The sequence below is a fragment of the Pectinophora gossypiella genome, chromosome 25, assembly GCF_024362695.1.
Source record: "Pectinophora gossypiella chromosome 25, ilPecGoss1.1, whole genome shotgun sequence".
Lineage (NCBI taxonomy): Eukaryota > Metazoa > Arthropoda > Insecta > Lepidoptera > Gelechiidae > Pectinophora > Pectinophora gossypiella.
Genome location: NC_065428.1, coordinates 2810064 through 2827594, shown reverse-complemented (window position 1 = coordinate 2827594; position 17531 = coordinate 2810064). Strand labels below are relative to the sequence as shown.

The 17531-nt window shown below is 37.8% G+C and overlaps 1 protein-coding gene across 1 annotated transcript in view; it reads left to right on the top strand.

The window, feature by feature from the left end:
• The window catches only part of LOC126378018 (227 kDa spindle- and centromere-associated protein), a 118179-nt gene that overhangs the window by 32775 nt on the left and 67873 nt on the right, over positions 1-17531 (top strand). The window contains exon 2 of the mRNA XM_050026071.1: positions 14036-14203. Within this exon, the coding sequence (XP_049882028.1) occupies positions 14130-14203 (74 nt within the window). The 5' untranslated portion in view covers positions 14036-14129. The remainder of the gene's footprint in view (positions 1-14035; positions 14204-17531) is intronic.

The window sequence follows — 17531 nt, the reverse complement described above, 5'->3', positions numbered from 1 at the left end:
TTCTTTACGACGTTAATATGCTAAAAAATGATTCGAGTTTGATTTTTAAAATACTATTAGGTCTTTTTTACTGCTTTAACTACTTGGCCGGAAGTCAATTCAAAGATATCTTTATTCAGTTATTAACATAGTTACAATTTGAATCGACATCTGAAAAAAATATACCTAATTATTGAACGTCTCATCCGCCTAAAACTAGTTGTAGTTGTAGTTAGAAGCTGTTGAGCTTCTCAACCTTTACAGCCGAAAAAAGTACCTGCAAAAAACCTCGGCATTGGTCATAAACGCCTTTTTGCGCGTACAAATCTTCGAAGTTGTTATACTGAATGTATATTTGGTGCTAGTTCGTTAAACCATACAAATTGGGTCGAACAGTGTGAAGTGTTGATTGTTAGCGCTTTGCCACGCAATGTTTGTGTACTTACTTCGTATCTTACATCGTTTCGTTGAGTTTGTTACAATTTAAGTTTCGCAATAAAACTGTACTCTCCAACCTGGTGAACTGTCACTATATTTGCTTTGCTTCATTTAAATGTGGTTAGACTAGGAGCCCAGTGGGGTCAAAATGGCCACATCGAAGCAATTCATCTAATAAAGCAATAAGATGGGGTGAAATTTTTGTATGGGACTTTTCGCAGTTTTCAAGGTAACAAGCTAATAATCAGTACATTAGGAAAGGAGAACCGTGTTACCCCGAATTTAACGCGAGCGAAGCCGCGGGCAAAAGCTAGCTAATCTAAAGCTAGGTTAATCTACCTACGTTCGTGAGGAAATGTGTTTTCGGAGATTATGTGACCGTATTTCCTTCGGGTGGGAAGGTCAGACAGGTAGTCGCTTCTGTAAAAAACCGGACCTGTCAAATCTTCAGGTTAGGTACGCAGACCTTTTAAAAACGGGATAATGCTAGAGAGATGACGATCCTTAATTTGAAAAAAAAAAACGGTTATAACGAAATTTTTGTAAGCAGTTTCCTGGGGGGTTAAAATGGCCCCATCGAAGCAATTCATCTAAGAAAGCAATATTGCTATTTGACATTTGCGCATATAAAAGTAAGTGCGCAACGCAAACAAATGTCAAATAGCAATATTGCTTTCTTAGATGAATTGCTTCGATGTGACCATTTTAACCACCCAGGTTGTGTCTCAAGTAGTCTCAACACATACAGTGTTACTACAAAACAAAGACTAAAAGATAAACTGTTTCAAATGTAATCCGTATACGAAAGAAGTCCCGAAGCCGCGGCGCTACTGTCGCAGGTCCTGCATAGAATCATTATGACTTGTCAAGTTAGCTTCATTAAAATCCGCCGACTTCTTTCGTGGCGTGAAATACTATTTCAAACCTAGTTTATTTGTAGTTTGTGTTTTGTAGTAACACTGTGAATGTCTCAATAACACAGTATTAGTATTCTCCATTCCTTCCAGTACTTTACTTAGTGTCACACGATGACTCAAGTGGAATACCTAAATGTTCTTTTAAGGCTAAACAATCTGGGTTCACGTACCGCTAGGTCTTTCAATGTTGCCATTGCTGTAAACACACGTATTAGGTACATTACTTTAGCTTAGTTGACATGACATTAGTTGACTTAGTTATTGTTTACAAAACAGTATTTACACCTTGGTATAAGATAAATAAAAATTATACTACAACGTTGCATCCTCAAGATTCATTATTAACTATGTAGTTCACTTTTCAATCTACTGGGCATCACAAAGTTTTAGAGCTATAATGTAAAAAAAAAAAACATTAAACTGACACCATACCTCCTCCCTCGCTCCGCCACCGGCACGCGCCTCGATCAGCTGTCATTCGCTTTCTTTGTGCGGGCATTGCAACATAAAAAATTTTTAACAAAAAAAAAACCGACTTCAAACGCAAAACTAAAAAGCAATAAATAAATTTACTTCGCACAAAGTAATTAGTACGTATTTTCAATTAGTTAATTAATTTATAATTCTGAAGCCGGTGCCAAGGAAATGCTACAACGAAGTACCGATTCATATATTTTTCAATACTGATTGTTTTGTAATTTTTTGTTTGACATTGTTTTGTAATTGCTTTGATATAGGTATTAAACAATATTGTGTGTACATAGTAATTTGATATTGTAGTAGGGTTGTTGTAGCATTTACTTGGCACCGACTTCAGAATTATAAATTAATTAACTAATTGAAAATACGTACTAATTACTTTGTGCGAAGTAAATTTATTTATTGCTTTTTAGTTTTGCGTTTGAAGTCGGTTTTTTTTTGTTAAAAATTTTATTTTATTTTACGATTTTAAGTGATGGTTAGACCGAGCAAGGATGCAGACAGACAGATTTTCTGATTTATATTCATATATAATAATATAATATATTATTAGTAGTGATCACAATTATTATTGATGAACATGTTTACACACACACACTCACACACGCGCTAACGCACACGAGCACACGCGCACGTACACACGCACACACACAGATACACGCACACACACAGACACACGCACACACACACACACACATGTGTATGTGTACATACACACATGTGGTTGTCAGTGGAAGCTGCTATCATACACACTCACGCATACATATAGATACAGTAGATTTCGCGTGGTTCGCTCGCTGCTAAAGCAGCTCGCGTGTCCTGTTTATTCGAAACTGTCCCTCTTCGTATGGCGGCCATCTTGTTTTTCCGCCATTTTGTTTTATTTCACCGGCGACAGAATTTGACCAAGATTTAAATGGGTGTCGTGGAAACAAACAAAATCCAGGTGCAATAGGTTTGCCAGACCGTAGGATGTCTCCCTGATTGGGAGCAGTTTTCAAAGATGACGTTCCGATCACACCCCTATACATCATTTTTACCCCCAAGACATTTTCTGAAAAAACAAAATTTTGTATGGCGGCCATCTTGTTTTTTCGCCATTTTGTATTTTTTTCACCGGCCATTAAATTCGACCAAGATTTAAATAGGTTTCGTGAAAGAAAAATTGGTTCAGGTGTGATAGTTTCGCCAGGCCGTAGGGTGTCACCCTGATGCGGAGCAGTTTTCGAAAATCGGGAAGTATTTCCATACTTAACATGACGATCCGATCACAACCCCGATATATATTTTATATCCCGAGACATTTTCTGAAAAAACAAAATTGTGTATGGCGGCCATCTTGTTTTTCCGCCATTTTGTTTTTTTTTACGCGCTATGGAATTTGACCAAGATTTAAATAAGTGCTCTGAAAGAAATATTGGTTCACGTGCGATAGTTTTGCCAGGCCGTAGAGTATCTCTCTGATGCGGAGCAGTTTTTGGTGACCAGAAAGTATTTCCGTACTCTACATGACGTTTTGAGTAAGCGCCCCATACATTATTTTTACCCAAACGGGCTTCTTCTAAAATCGACAAAATTTTGTATGGCGGCCATCTTTTTTTTCCGCCATTTTGTTTTTTTGCACCGGCGATTGAATTTGATCAAGATTTAAATACGTTTCGTGAAAGAAAAATTGCTCCAGGTTGTATAGTTTTGCCAGGCCATAGGGTATCTCTCTGATGCTGACCAGTTTTCGAAGGTCGGGAAGTTTTCCCGAAGCCTAAAGATCGATCCGATCAATATGACTTTACAAACGCACTAGTCGCTCCTACGATTTTTGAAAATTCCCCTCGATTTCTCTGGTCTTCCATCATCAGATCCTGACTTCCTTGACATGGGACCCCCTTGGGTATATCTCCTTTCAAACAAAAAAAGAATTATCAAAATCGGTTCATATACGACGAAGATATGCCCGAACAAACATAAAAAAAAAAAAAAAAAAAAAAAAAAAAAAAATATACGGTCGAATTGAGAACCTCCTCCTTTTTTGAAGTCGGTAAAAATAAACGAATTTCATTCTTAGTGTTGTTTAATAGCAAAAGCTAGTAAAATATTACTTAAATATGGGAAAAAGGAAACACAAAGATTAAAAAAAGAGTACACAACATATAAAAAGTGAGACATTAATGTCTACCCACTTATTTTTTTATTATTATAAAAAGATATGGAACTGTTGAATAACAGTAACCACAACCTAGGTAGGTATCTACCTAATGACATTTTATTTTTCAGCTTTATGGTTATTCTCCGCGCCGTGTGCGCGGCTGATACCATTATTGTAGTCTAATGGTGTAACGTGTTTACTCCTTGACCTTTTATGATGTTATTGGGTTACATGCCGTGTCGTGAACACGGATGATACCTTATTTCGTCCAGTGTCGTAACGTGTTTACGCCCCGTGACGCTAAACTTATATCTACCTCCTGTGGGAGGTTTATTGGTAAATATTATATTTACAGATGAATACTACGATGCCGAGCAGTATAGATACCCGGAGATAAATAACACGCCTGATTATGAAGACATAGTGTCCATACCGGGTTCGGAAAAATCTATCGAAGCCAGTGCAAAGAATGATGATAACAGAGGAGAAAAAAATCTTTCTGTGGCTCCTAGTGCTGATGTTACATATAATGAGGGTACAACGTTGGACAATAATTTGCCCAGTACGAGCGCGGAGGCGCCAGCCTTACCGACAGAAATCCTGGAAGCCCTGGGCGACCCAAAAGGAAAGGAGGAAGTCCTAGGTCCAAAAATACAAGAGGAGATTGCCAGTCGATGGGGACGCGTGCTCGTAGATGGTCTAAGCAAGGATCGAAAACAAGAGATTTTGGCCAGCTCGTTAATACCTGATAATTTTCGTTTAGCAAAAGCTCCTCTGTTAAACCCGGAAGTTATTCCAGCGCTAAGTGACTCTTCCAAAAATCGAGACAAGATAGTAGAAAGATTACAAAACCAACTCGGCTTGGGTATATCAAAGCTAACATACTTAGCTACAGATGTTATTGAAGGCAATGTCGAAAAGCTAGACATTTTGAAAAAAATCTCGGAAGCCAGCCAGATTCTTTTAGACTTGCATAACGAACAAACTAAAGCAAGACGAAGAATGGTAATAACATCACTTGATAAAAAGTTTGTAGGTATGATCGCAGACGCTAAACGAGACACATACCTATTTGGAGCGAATCTCGGAGAAAAAATTAAGGCGTCAAAAACGGCTGAAATGTCGGGCTTGCAAATAAAAAGAAAGGATACGTCAAACACTCGTACACATCCTCAACAGGGAAACTGGAGGGGCCCACCCCGGGCACAAGCTCAGCGTGGCTACCGACAGGGGGGGCAGAGAAACCGCTACCCGACGCAGTCAAACCGCCGCCCTCCACAATCGGCATCAGCAGTAGACCGCCAACCGCGGGGGCCAGCGAAGCAGACTCCCAAGTCAACCAAGACTTAATGTAGGTAATTCCCCATGCGGGAAGATTACGTTTTTTTATAGACCAGTGGTGTTTGATAACAGATGATCCCGTAATATTAGAATATGTAACAGGCTTTGTCATTCCGTTCGAAAGTACGGTTACTCAAAACTTCGCCCCTGAAAATAATAGTTTTAATCAGTCGGAAATAGATCAAATTCATTTCGAATTACATAAATTAAAATTATTAGCAGCTATAGTGGAAAGCAAGAACGCCATACCTGGTCAGTTCTTGTCTAAAATATTTTTAATTCCAAAACCAGACTGCTCATATCGCTTTATACTAAACTTAAAAAACTTAAACAAGTTTATTTGTCCTAACCATTTTAAAATGGAAGACATAAGAACTGTCACGAAGCTTATGACTAGAGGTTGTTTCATGGCTACTATAGACCTGAAGGATGCCTATTTTTTGATTCCCATTCATGATTCAAGCAAGAAATATTTAAGATTTAAATTTCAAGACGTTACCCTTTGGCTTGTCCATAGCGCCACTAGTTTTTACAAAACTATTAAAACCAGTTGTGTCATTTCTCAGAAAAAAAGGTCATACACTTCTCATCAAAAAAATCGAAACACTTCCGTTTTCATTGTTTCTGTCCGAATTTAACACAAAAAAGAATTCATACGATGAAAAAAAATACATAAATGTATAGCTGGCAGTTTGGCCATTACAGTAATAAGCGAAAATTCTAAATTCAAAATTAGAATTTCATTTGTTTATCTTATAAACGAAATAAATCACTGTTTTGAGACAAATGTGTGTTTAGGGTTGGAGTACATTTAGCGTTTAAAAACTAAAAATTGGCGCCTATCCTTAAACTTTTTGTTTTTTATTTCAATACTGTGACTTTGGGACGTCTGAAAAAAGGTTTTTTTTCTAAAACGTATGGATACTTCGCCCACAGAAGCCGCCCAAGTTGTGGCATTGCTGGATTCTGGCCTTAGTCAGCGTGTTGTGGCTGCAAGACTGCATCTAAGCCTGTCATCTGTTCATAGAGTCTATAAACGTTATCGGGAGACTGGTTTGTTCACGCGCCGTTCAGGATCTGGCAGGAATCGGGTCACTTCTGAGCGAGATGATCGATTTATTGTAACAACTTCTTTAAGAAATCGACGCCTTAACGCTTTTCAACTGCAGCAGCGGCTTCGTGTTGTACGAAGGGTGGCTGTAAGTGACTCTACAATTAGAAGAAGGTTGAAGGATCGTGGACTGGTACCGCATAAGCCAGCAAATGGGCCGAAATTAACTGCAGACCATCGAAGAGCGCGCCTTAACTTTGCACGTGAGCACCTAAATTGGTCATACCTACAGTGGAGCAAAGTTCTCTTTTCTGATGAGTGTAAAATTATGCTGTATGGTAACGACGGAAGGAACAAGGTCTACAGAAGAGACGGAGAACGCTATGCACAATGCTGCATTGAAGAAAAGGTCAGCTATGGTGGCGGTTCGTGGACGGTTTGGGGAGGAATCAGCGCCGACGGTAAGACAGAGCTTGCTTTCGTGTCTGGGCCACGTCTGCCTGCACTAAACTGTCATCGGTACGTCGAAGAGTGTATCTCGCCTCATGTGATGCCCTATGCACATTTTATTGGCAACGGCTTCATATTCATGCACGACAATGCTAGGGCTCACACCGCGGGCGTCGTACGAGATTATCTTAACGAAGTCGATATCTCTATTATGGAATGGCCAGCAAGAAGCCCGGACATGAATCCCATTGAACATCTGTGGGATGAATTAAAGAGACGAATTCGAGCAAGAGACCCTGCCCCAGAAACACTTAGCCAGCTGCAAGATGCAATCCAAGAGGAATGGGACAATATACCACAGCATGTGATCGTGACTCTCATCCGATCGATGAAGAACCGTATGGAAGCAGTAATTAGAGCTCGGGGAGGGAATACAAGTTATTAAATAAACGTTTTTTAGCTTTTTTTTTCATTTACGTGTGTTGTTTTATTCATTTCCTTTATACTCCATACGGAATAAAAATGACTCATTTAACAAAATACGAAACCTATGAAAAATTCATTTAAATTTAGAACATTAACATTAAGATTTGATAAGCTCATATTACTCACTATTAAACGACATTTAACATTTATTCCTAAATGTACACATTTTTCTGATAATCCTGACAAAACGTAAACTTGCAAGGTGTTTCGATTTTTTTGATGAGAAGTGTATATTAGCTATATATCTAGATGACATCATATGTATTGGCTATTCCTACAAGGAATGCGTCTCTTGTGTTACAGAAACGATTGGTCTTCTCGAAAAGCTAGGTTTTATAGTAAATTATACAAAAAGTAAATTAATACCAAAACAGATCCAAAAATATCTAGGTTTCGATTTAGATTCGAAAAACATGTGTTTACGTTTACCTTCTGATAAACGACGAAAAACTTTAGACCTCCTGACAAAAATATCTAATAAAAAAGTAGTTATCATCAGGGACTTTGCTAAACTGTTGGGGGTACTATGCTCATCCTGTCCAGCGGTAGCCTATGGGCGGATATACACCAAGCGCCTGGAACGAGAAAAAATGCTGGCTCTGCGCAATTGCAACGAAGATTACGATAGTTTAATGGTATTAAAACCTTATCTTAAAGTAGATTTTGACTGGTGGAAAATAAATATTATGACCTCAAGTAACTTTATACGCGCAGGAAAATATACATTGGAAATATTTTCGGACGCATCATTGACAGGCTGGGGTGCGTATTGTAATGGAGAAAGAACTGGGGGTTTCTGGGATACACAAGAGACAGATAAACATATAAATACTCTAGAATTGATAGCTGCTTTTTAACGGACTTAAATGTTTCGCGAAGTCCTTACATAAAAAAGAATTATTATTACGTATTGACAACACTACAGCTGTTGCATACATTAATAAATATGGTGGCATAAAATATCCCCACTTAAATGACATTACACGAAAAATGTGGCAATGGTGTGAAGAACGCCAACTACATATACACGCTTCCTACATAAAATAAAGGGAAAATAAAGAGGCAGATGAAGAATCTCGTCAGCTTAACATTGATACGGAATGGAGTTTGTCGGATAGAGCATTCAATAGAATACATCTATACTTTCCAAACCCGAAATAGACTTGTTTGCCACTAGGCTGAATGCAAAATGTGAAAAGTATGTTTCATGGAAAAGGGACCCGGGAGCATATGATATTGACGCATTTACCCTAGACTGGAACCCTTATTTTTTTTATGCCTTCCCCTCTTTTTCGCTTATCCTAAAAAGTCTACGAAAAATAATAACTGACGAGGCAACAGACATAATAGTAGTACCTTTTTGGCCTAGCCAGCCATGGTACCCACTATTTTTGAAATTATCTCAGTCGGAACCTATGTATTTTGCACCTGATTCTGACCTACTGGTGTCTCCTTTCAGGACCTGCCACCCGTTGTGGAAGCGTCTTACCCTGGTTTCGTCGCTATTATCAGGGAAGCCTTCATACGACAAGCATTAACAGAAGATACAATAAAAATAATGATTTCCTCTCTTGCTAAAAACTCGCAAAAACAATATAATACGGCAATTAAAAAATGGTGGCAATATTGCACTACAAATAAAACTGATTGTTACGATAAAAATATTCCAAATATATTAAAATTCCTTACATTAGAATTTAATAATGGAGCGAATTATTCAAGTTTGAATACCATCAGGTCAGCACTTGGATTGATTTTAGGAAAATCGATTAGTGAAAATGATTTGATATGTAGATTTCTAAAAGGCGTTTTTAAAACAAAACCCTCTTTACCTAGGTACCGATCCACTTGGGACCCTAATCTAGTACTTAATTTTTTACCCGATTGGTACCCAAATCATGAATTAAACTTAATAAAAATTACCAAAAAATTAGCAGCTCTCCTTGCGTTGTCGACGGCACAACGTGTCCAGACGCTGTCTCTAATACGCCTTTCTAACATTAACATAAAAGGGTCCTACATTGAGATAATAATTAACGATCTCATAAAAACATCTACTCCCTGCCGACAGATGCCTCGATTAATAGTGCCTTTTTTTCCTCGACGACGCTAACCTCATATATACATATAACTCAAGCTTATAGAGATCGCGCTAATACAGAAAAAATATTCTTAACCACAAAAAATCCAATACATAACGCTGGTCCATCTACTATAAGCCGCTGGATTAAATCAGTACTCCTGGAGAGCGGCGTAGATGTGACGACATTTTCGGCCCACAGCACTCGACATGCATCAACATCTGCTGCCAGTCGCAAGGGAATTTCTATAGACATTATAAAACGCACGGCAGGCTGGAGCGGTGACTCATTAGTTTTCGCAAAGTACTATGAAAGACCAATTGAAGATGTTGATGAGGTTAACGCGTTTGCAGAGGCCGTTTATAATCAATAAAGTTAAATAAAAACTATTTTTGCACCTATCTGTTTAATTTAGATATAACCTAATTTTGTTAAATGTTGAATAAAAATAATAATAAGTATGATTGTCATGTTATCAACAGATTAATTTGTGTTTCCTTTACAGTTAACCAATGTCGCGGTTTGAGCGCTAAACATCTACATAGTTAATAATGAATCTTGAGGATGCAACGTTGTAGTATAATTAGTGGTTAAACAAACTTACCTTAGTGACGTTTGACCATAATTATACAAAACGTTGCATCCGAAGAGATTCATTACCCGCCCTACCCTAGACTTATCATTAGCTCCAAGTCTTACCCAAATTTCACGCGAAATCGGCCTTGTCTCTAAAAACAATGACAGCTGATCGAGGCGCGTGCCGGTGGCGGAGCGAGGGAGGGGGTATGGTGTCAGTTTAATGTTTTTTTTTTACATTATAGCTCTAAAACTTTGTGATGCCCAGTAGATTGAAAAGTGAACTACATAGTTAATAATGAATCTCTTCGGATGCAACGTTTTGTATAATTATGGTCAAACGTCACTAAGGTAAGTTTGTTTAACCACTAATTAAAAATTTAAAACACCCCCGACTAAAAAAGTACACTAACAGCAGACCAGCTCAGTGGTTCCAGAAGACATTAGTGTTTCAAATGTCAGATCCCACATATGCTTGCAAGCAAACTGGGCGTGTAATATTCCTATCACACCTAACAAACGACCTGATGACCTTGAAGACCTGAACCGATTTCCACCAAACATACCTAAGAACACTCTCCACTGATATACCTATCAAACAAAAAAAAACCGCATTAAAATCGGATCATCCGTTTGGGAGCTACGATGCCACAGACAGACACATACACATTTATACAGACACGTCAAACTTATGACACCCGTCGTTTTTGCGTCGGGGGTTAAAAACCTGAAAAGTGATAGCCTATGTAGCTCATAGCAGTATTTTGGAAACGTCGCCTGTAAAGTCCCTCATAGTAACGAAAATACAAAAAAAAATAATCACCTATATCGTGAAAGAATACTAATTAAATATAACCCGGCGAAAACACAACATTTGAACACTATCGGCCGGTATGTAAACAAAACATTATTTTCGACTTCGCTCACGTAATATGCGCAAGAGTTTATTTTTAAACTCTACAAACGGGGTGAATCTTGATTGTTTCTTTTTTAATTATCTTATCAGTATTGAACTCGTGACTTAAAAAAAGTCGTAAGTCTATTAGTAGGTATTTTTATAACGCGTTTTAAAGTATTTTATTTATAATTTTATTTTATACGTCATCTCATTCTCATGGGTGGTTAAAAAGGCCACATGGAAGCATAACATTCAGAAAACATAAACCGCCTATACATGTCCCACTGCTGGACTCAATCCACCGGAGGGGGTATGGAGTATACTTCACCACGCTGCTCCAATGCGGGTTGATGGAGGTGTTTTTACGGCTTTTAGCCGGGACCAACGGCTTAACGTGCCCTCCGAAGCACGTAGTCATCTTACTTTTTCGGACAATCAGGTGATTCAAGCCTGAAAAGTCCTTACCAAACAAAGGACAGTTTCACAAAGTGATTTCGACAGTGTCCCCATCGGGAATCGTATCCGGCCCTCCAGATCGTGAGCCTAACGCTCTAACAACTAAACCACGGAGGCTGTTCACATCGAAGCATTTCAAACAATTTGTATTGAAATGGCTTAGTTGCCAAAGTGTTGCCAAGTGCGTTACGATGTGGCTATGACGCGGCGACCCGGGGAGTTGTCGCCATAAATGTTCAGGTTTTACTGATTTTTCATATCCCCCTAGCATTATCCCGTTTTGCACAGGGTCCGCTTACCTAACCAAAGATTTGACAGATTTCATGTCTATTGATGATTTTATTTTAATTTTAATATCTTCATTATACAAAGTGTCAGAATAACACCAATCTATTTTTGATGTTTCGTTTAAATTAGTAACACCTGCACGCCGCTATATATTTAAGAACTTGGCTCAATGCTACCGACGTAGATATCGATAGACAAAGATATAGATGAGTACATATATACGCATATAGAATAGGCTAGTTTCCAACTAGTCAAATCAGTTACTTTTTACTAAACGTCAAAACACGAAATGACTATGGAATTTGTATGAAAACGCACACTGTGACGTCATAAAAAAATGTAACAAAATGTCGGACTTATTGTTACGTTTATCTTGATTAAAATTAAAAAATAAGTTACATAGAGAAAAGATAAAGTTTTTCGTAAGTTTTAGATGTGTCTTTATTTAGTAATCAGAATTCCATAATTTATTTTGATCCTAGTTCACAACCCAATTGCCACCTGTAATCTTTGTCGCGGTGGGTATAACCACGACATAATTTCCACATTTGTGTACCTAATATTGTTAAAAACCAATCTCAGCTACGCGACTGCCCTCAAGATAATTTGTTTTTTCTTTTTTCATTATTATTTTTGTGTGATAGTTTACCTTTTAATTTTGAAATTGTATTTTTTTTTTGTGTTTTTCATGTTATTTATAGTCTTATTTTTCTTCTGTTTCTTTAAGTAAAAATCTTAAACTCTTTTTGCTGGAGAATTGTTTTTACAGCGGTGAGGAATATAAACAACATCGACATTGTTTCTAGTGTAAGTTTAAAGTGTAAGATTTTTATTTTTTTTATTTTGATTTTTATGCTATATTTTATAATGATAATGAATATTGTATGTGTTTGTTGTAATAGTTTGTTAGGTATATTGTAAGTAAGTTATAGTTCAACTGTTTTAGATTGTAATGTAGTTTAAGCTTGTTTTTATTTTTATTCCCAACACAATGTAAAGTTGTTATAAGGAATAAATGAATATGAATATTCTCTCATTGTTTATTTTTGTTGTATTAGTTTTTATATTGTTTTGTCGTCATACAGCGCTTTGGGTTACACTGTAATTTTGTAGGTACCTTTATAAATAAATATAATAATAAATAAATCATGTCAATGTGACAGTTCTTATACAAGGTATTAGTGACATCGTAACGAAAACTTTGAGAGATGATTCCGACCATGATTCTGTGTTCATATCAAGTGGAATTTTCCGTCGCAAAAGTATGATCTAAGCATGATCTTGAGGGCAGTCTCAGCTGAGAGTTTGTTAATAGCACCCTAGGATTTACTTCGAAACAAGTTTTCTTAGTACGAAATCAACGATTTCTTGTTACTGATCTATTTGGCAGACGCTAGTAGGTAGGTAAGTTATGGAAATGCTATAAATCTCCCGACCACCCAGATGTTCTTAGCATTAAGCTAACACACAATCTATATGTGACAAAAACGTTTTCTTTTTTCTATTTAACTTAATTATGAATTTTAATAAGAAAAATGTAATAATAAGTTCGACATTTTGTCACGTTTTTCTACGATGTGACAGGTTGTTTTTCATTTAAATCCATAGTCATTTCGTGTTTTGACGTTTAGTAAAAAGTAACAGTAACGGATTTGACTAGTTGGAAACCACCTACCCTACTTTCGTGCAATAAAATACGTATGTTAGTATGTAAAAGTAGTGGCAAATAGACTACCCGCTCACGATGGTCAGTTTTCTATGTAGTAGGAAAATAAATCGCGACCAAAATCCGTGAAAATCATCTTTCCAATCGTTTACAACTATCAATATTATCAGTATATCTTCTGATAAAATCTTATCGCATCTAATCACATTCCATAGAAAACACGTTTTGTAACGAATGATGAATCATCTCCGTAAATAACTATGCACTACGATCAAAACAACATATTAAACAACAATACGTTATGTTCTATGCCATGCCTAATGTATTTTTTTCTTGATGATGAATAATGAAATGATGAAAGGTGATGACGATCAATGATGAAACCTAAGCCCCCACCCTCGGAGCAGACTCCTACTCCGAACCCCAAACGAATTAACTCAAAAGTCCGCATAAACTTTCGAGTTATGAAGCGGCTTGTTGGCACGAAGGGAAAATAGATAGGCTCACTTTGTTTATTGAATATTCCGATATAATAACACTATCGCGAACGTTTTCCGACGAACTTTAATGCGATCATTAACCACTAAACACCACGTATTGGAATTGGTAATGAAGAAAGCAACCGTCCCGTTTCCGTTCCCGCCAAAAAGTCCTATGTCTACCATAACAGACAGCAAACATAACTTTACCGTTACGTAACCGTAGACAATGCTCCATAAACGCAACTTCCTTTCCCGCCATATTGGATAATCCGTTCCGAATTTAAATTCAAACTGTCTTTGCAGAATGATCCTGCGGTATCATTGGCCGGAGTGATGACGTGATATTCGTCGCTCCCTATTGGCGGAGCGCTGGCCGCGGCGCCCTGATTGGTGGAAGATGTCGGGCCTGCAAGCGAGAGGGGAAGACACGATAAATGGAGTGGATGTGAGGGAGCAAGGGAGTGCTTTGAGGTTAGTAATGATCACATACTATACGGAGACCTGAGCGGGTAACTCTAGTTTTAATGTTTTTATCAAAAGATAACATGGGGTAGTCAGAGGTACATCCATCGCAAGATGAACTAAGTACCCACGCTTCACCGAGCAACAGTTGTCAATCATCTGTCAAAATTAAACGCTTTCGATAGTTTTAGATAAAATTGGAGAAATCAAACCCAAGAACACAGGACAGGAAGAGAAAAATATACCTATTAACAACAAAAAATAACGTATAAAACATATACAAAAAGAAACAATTACAAAAAGCATGCGACCTGACCAGCGGTGCAAGTATTTTATTTTATTTCTAAATGTTTTTATTTTAAAATAATTTATTTCTAAAGCTATCGACTCCAAAATCGCAAGTACACTACCCGTGCGAACTCGGGGCGGGTCGCTAGTATAATATAAACATGAAATAGTAGCAATTCATACCTTTCCGAACGAACAAGGAAGTACAGTTTCCTTTATGGAATCACCTTCGTTCAAAAACGGTCATAAGGATAGGTTTCTATTGGTAGTGGGTGGACGTATATGATATTAAAGATACTTTATTTTATATTTTTGTCCATGTTGGCTGGTACAATTTTACTCGTATGGACTGTATGGACATAGATAGTTGGTCAATTGGTAGCTTGATTCGTTTAATTGAATAACTACCTATATATTTGTTCTACACAGGCAGATTGATTGGCGTTTAGGAAATTATTGTGACTGTTAAATAATTATTCTTTATTCTATGGCCCGAGTCCATGGTGCTTCGTTAAAACCTTTTAATAATTAAGTTTTTTTTTTGGAAATCAGCATAGGTAATCAAAACAGAAAGTATAACTCAAGGAGATTCGCCCAATCCCGTCAATTTCGAATGGGATACATGAATGTATAAATGTTACTATCATTGCTACTACTACTAATTCCTGATTCTTTAATGGCACATAAACATTTACCAATATGTTGTTCAAATACAATGTGATACAGTGCAAATACAGAGGTACGGTCACGAGCATTAATATGTATACACTTTGGTACCATGTCACATTAACTTTTTTGACGAATTGCACTGTAAGTCTCACTAAATGTCAAATATGTTAGTGCGACAGAGTCCTAAAGTGGGTACATTATATTGCTCATGCCTGTACATAGTATTTACTTTGCACAGCAGGTGCGGCCGCTTTGAGCAACGTGCAAAGATCGTCATTGCGTCATTGTGTTTATCTTATGTAACTTCTGTTATTATCATTACTTACTGCGTTCCGTGGCTACGGCCACTGTGGTCCAGTGGTTGAGCGTTAGGCTCACGATCCGGAGGCCCCGGGCTCGAATCCCGGTAGGGACATATAACAAAAATCCCTTTGTGACCCCTAGTTTGGTTAGGGCATTACATGCTGATCACTTGATTGTCCGAAAGTAAGATGATCTGTGCTTCGGAAGGCACGTTACGCCGTTGGTTGTGAGGTGGAATACCAACCTCATCAGCTCTGGTGTCAGGGTTATTATTGAGCCGCACAAAGGCCCCTAGTAAGTAGTAACCGGGACACTAGGGATCACAAAGTGATTTTTGTGTTTCCACACCGGGATTCGAACCCGGTTCCTCCGGATTGTGAGCACAACGCTCAACCACGGAGGCTTTTATGCACCACGCATGCAAATAATCCAATAACTTCTTCAAGGTAAAGAAACGACAGAAGCCTTAGAGATAAAATCACGCGCCCTGTCACATACATAGATAATTAGGTTCGTAGCTATTTTAAAATCATAAGTAATTGATATCATCATCACCGGCCCATTAACGTCCCCACTGCTGGGGCACGGGCCTTCCCTATGGATGGATAGGGAGATTGGACCTTAAACCACCACGCGGGCCCAGTGCGGATTGGTGGTTATTAACGACTGCTAATGCAGCCGGGACCAACGGCTTAACGTGCCTTCCGAAGCACGGAGGAGTTCGAGATGAAAACATTTTTTTTGTGGTCACCCATCTTATGACCGGCCTTTGCGAAAGTTGCTTAACTTCAACAACCGCAGACCGAGCGCGTTGACCGCTGCGCCACCGAGCTCCTCAAATTGTAATTGATATCACGTGAAGGAAAAACGTGAAGAAAGCCACGTGATAAAGAAAGATATGAGAAACTTGTAATTACTTGTAGCTGGGTTTTCCTTCGGACTAAATAATATTTCGCCCGGGGTGTTAAAGAGGCCACAAGCAATTGGGTCGTGTACTAAGTTCAAGATAAATAATGAAATTCTGATTACTAAATAAAGACACATCTAAAACTCAGTTACTTGTTACTAAACTACAAAACACGAATTTAATATCGAATTTGTATGAAAAAGCAACCTGTGACGTCATAGATAAACATGACAAACTGTTGCATTTATTTTTATTAGAATTCATAAATAAGTTATACAGTTAGTTATAGTTATAAGTTATAGTGTTAGTTAGTTATAGGTTTAGTTAGTTAAATAAGTTAGTTATTTTACCTAAATAAACTTTATTATTATTATTATTATTATTATTATTATATAGAAAAAATATTTTTTTTTGCCATCTTTAGCCGTCTTTATTTAGTAATCATAATTTATCTTTGACCTAGGAAACTGCCCCAATTATTCTATTTCATGACGTCATTATCGACAAACACACTTTTTTATTTATTTATTATTTATTTATTTATTTGTACACAATAAAACAGACAGAAGGAACGTACAAAGAAAACAGATAGTACAGTTCAGCTTATCTCTAAACAAAGAGATTTCTTCCAGCTGACTTATTTTTTTTTACCTTTGACGGGTTTGCTCTAGGCCTCAGACTTGCCCTAAGGCCTAAGGCATTGTCGAGGCCTAGGATGGAGCGAGCTCGCCCAGAAAGAACAATTATCAAACATACCAACCCCAACACGACTACGCTACAGTAAACATCTTCAGAATAACCACTTGCGTACGAATCGCAAGATAATATCACTGGTGAATAACAAGCAATTTTTCGCTCTACTGGTCACCCTAGAACGCAGGATTGCAGTCTGCACTTATATAATAAAAAAAGGAGTCGTATGTTTGTATGAAGTACGGGCTCTGTGGTCCAGTGGTTGAGCGTTGGACTCACCCAAAAGGTGCCTGTTCACTCTGGCCTTGAAAGCACCCGGGTTATATGCATTCGGAAATACAGAAGACGGCAGAGAATTCCACTAGCAGTGCGCATAATGAAGGACGATGCGAAGCGCTTTGTGCGAATTGTTGGGATATCCACTAGGTAAGTAGGGATGGAACCCGGCCGTACGTCTGGAAGTCCGAAGATAAAAGA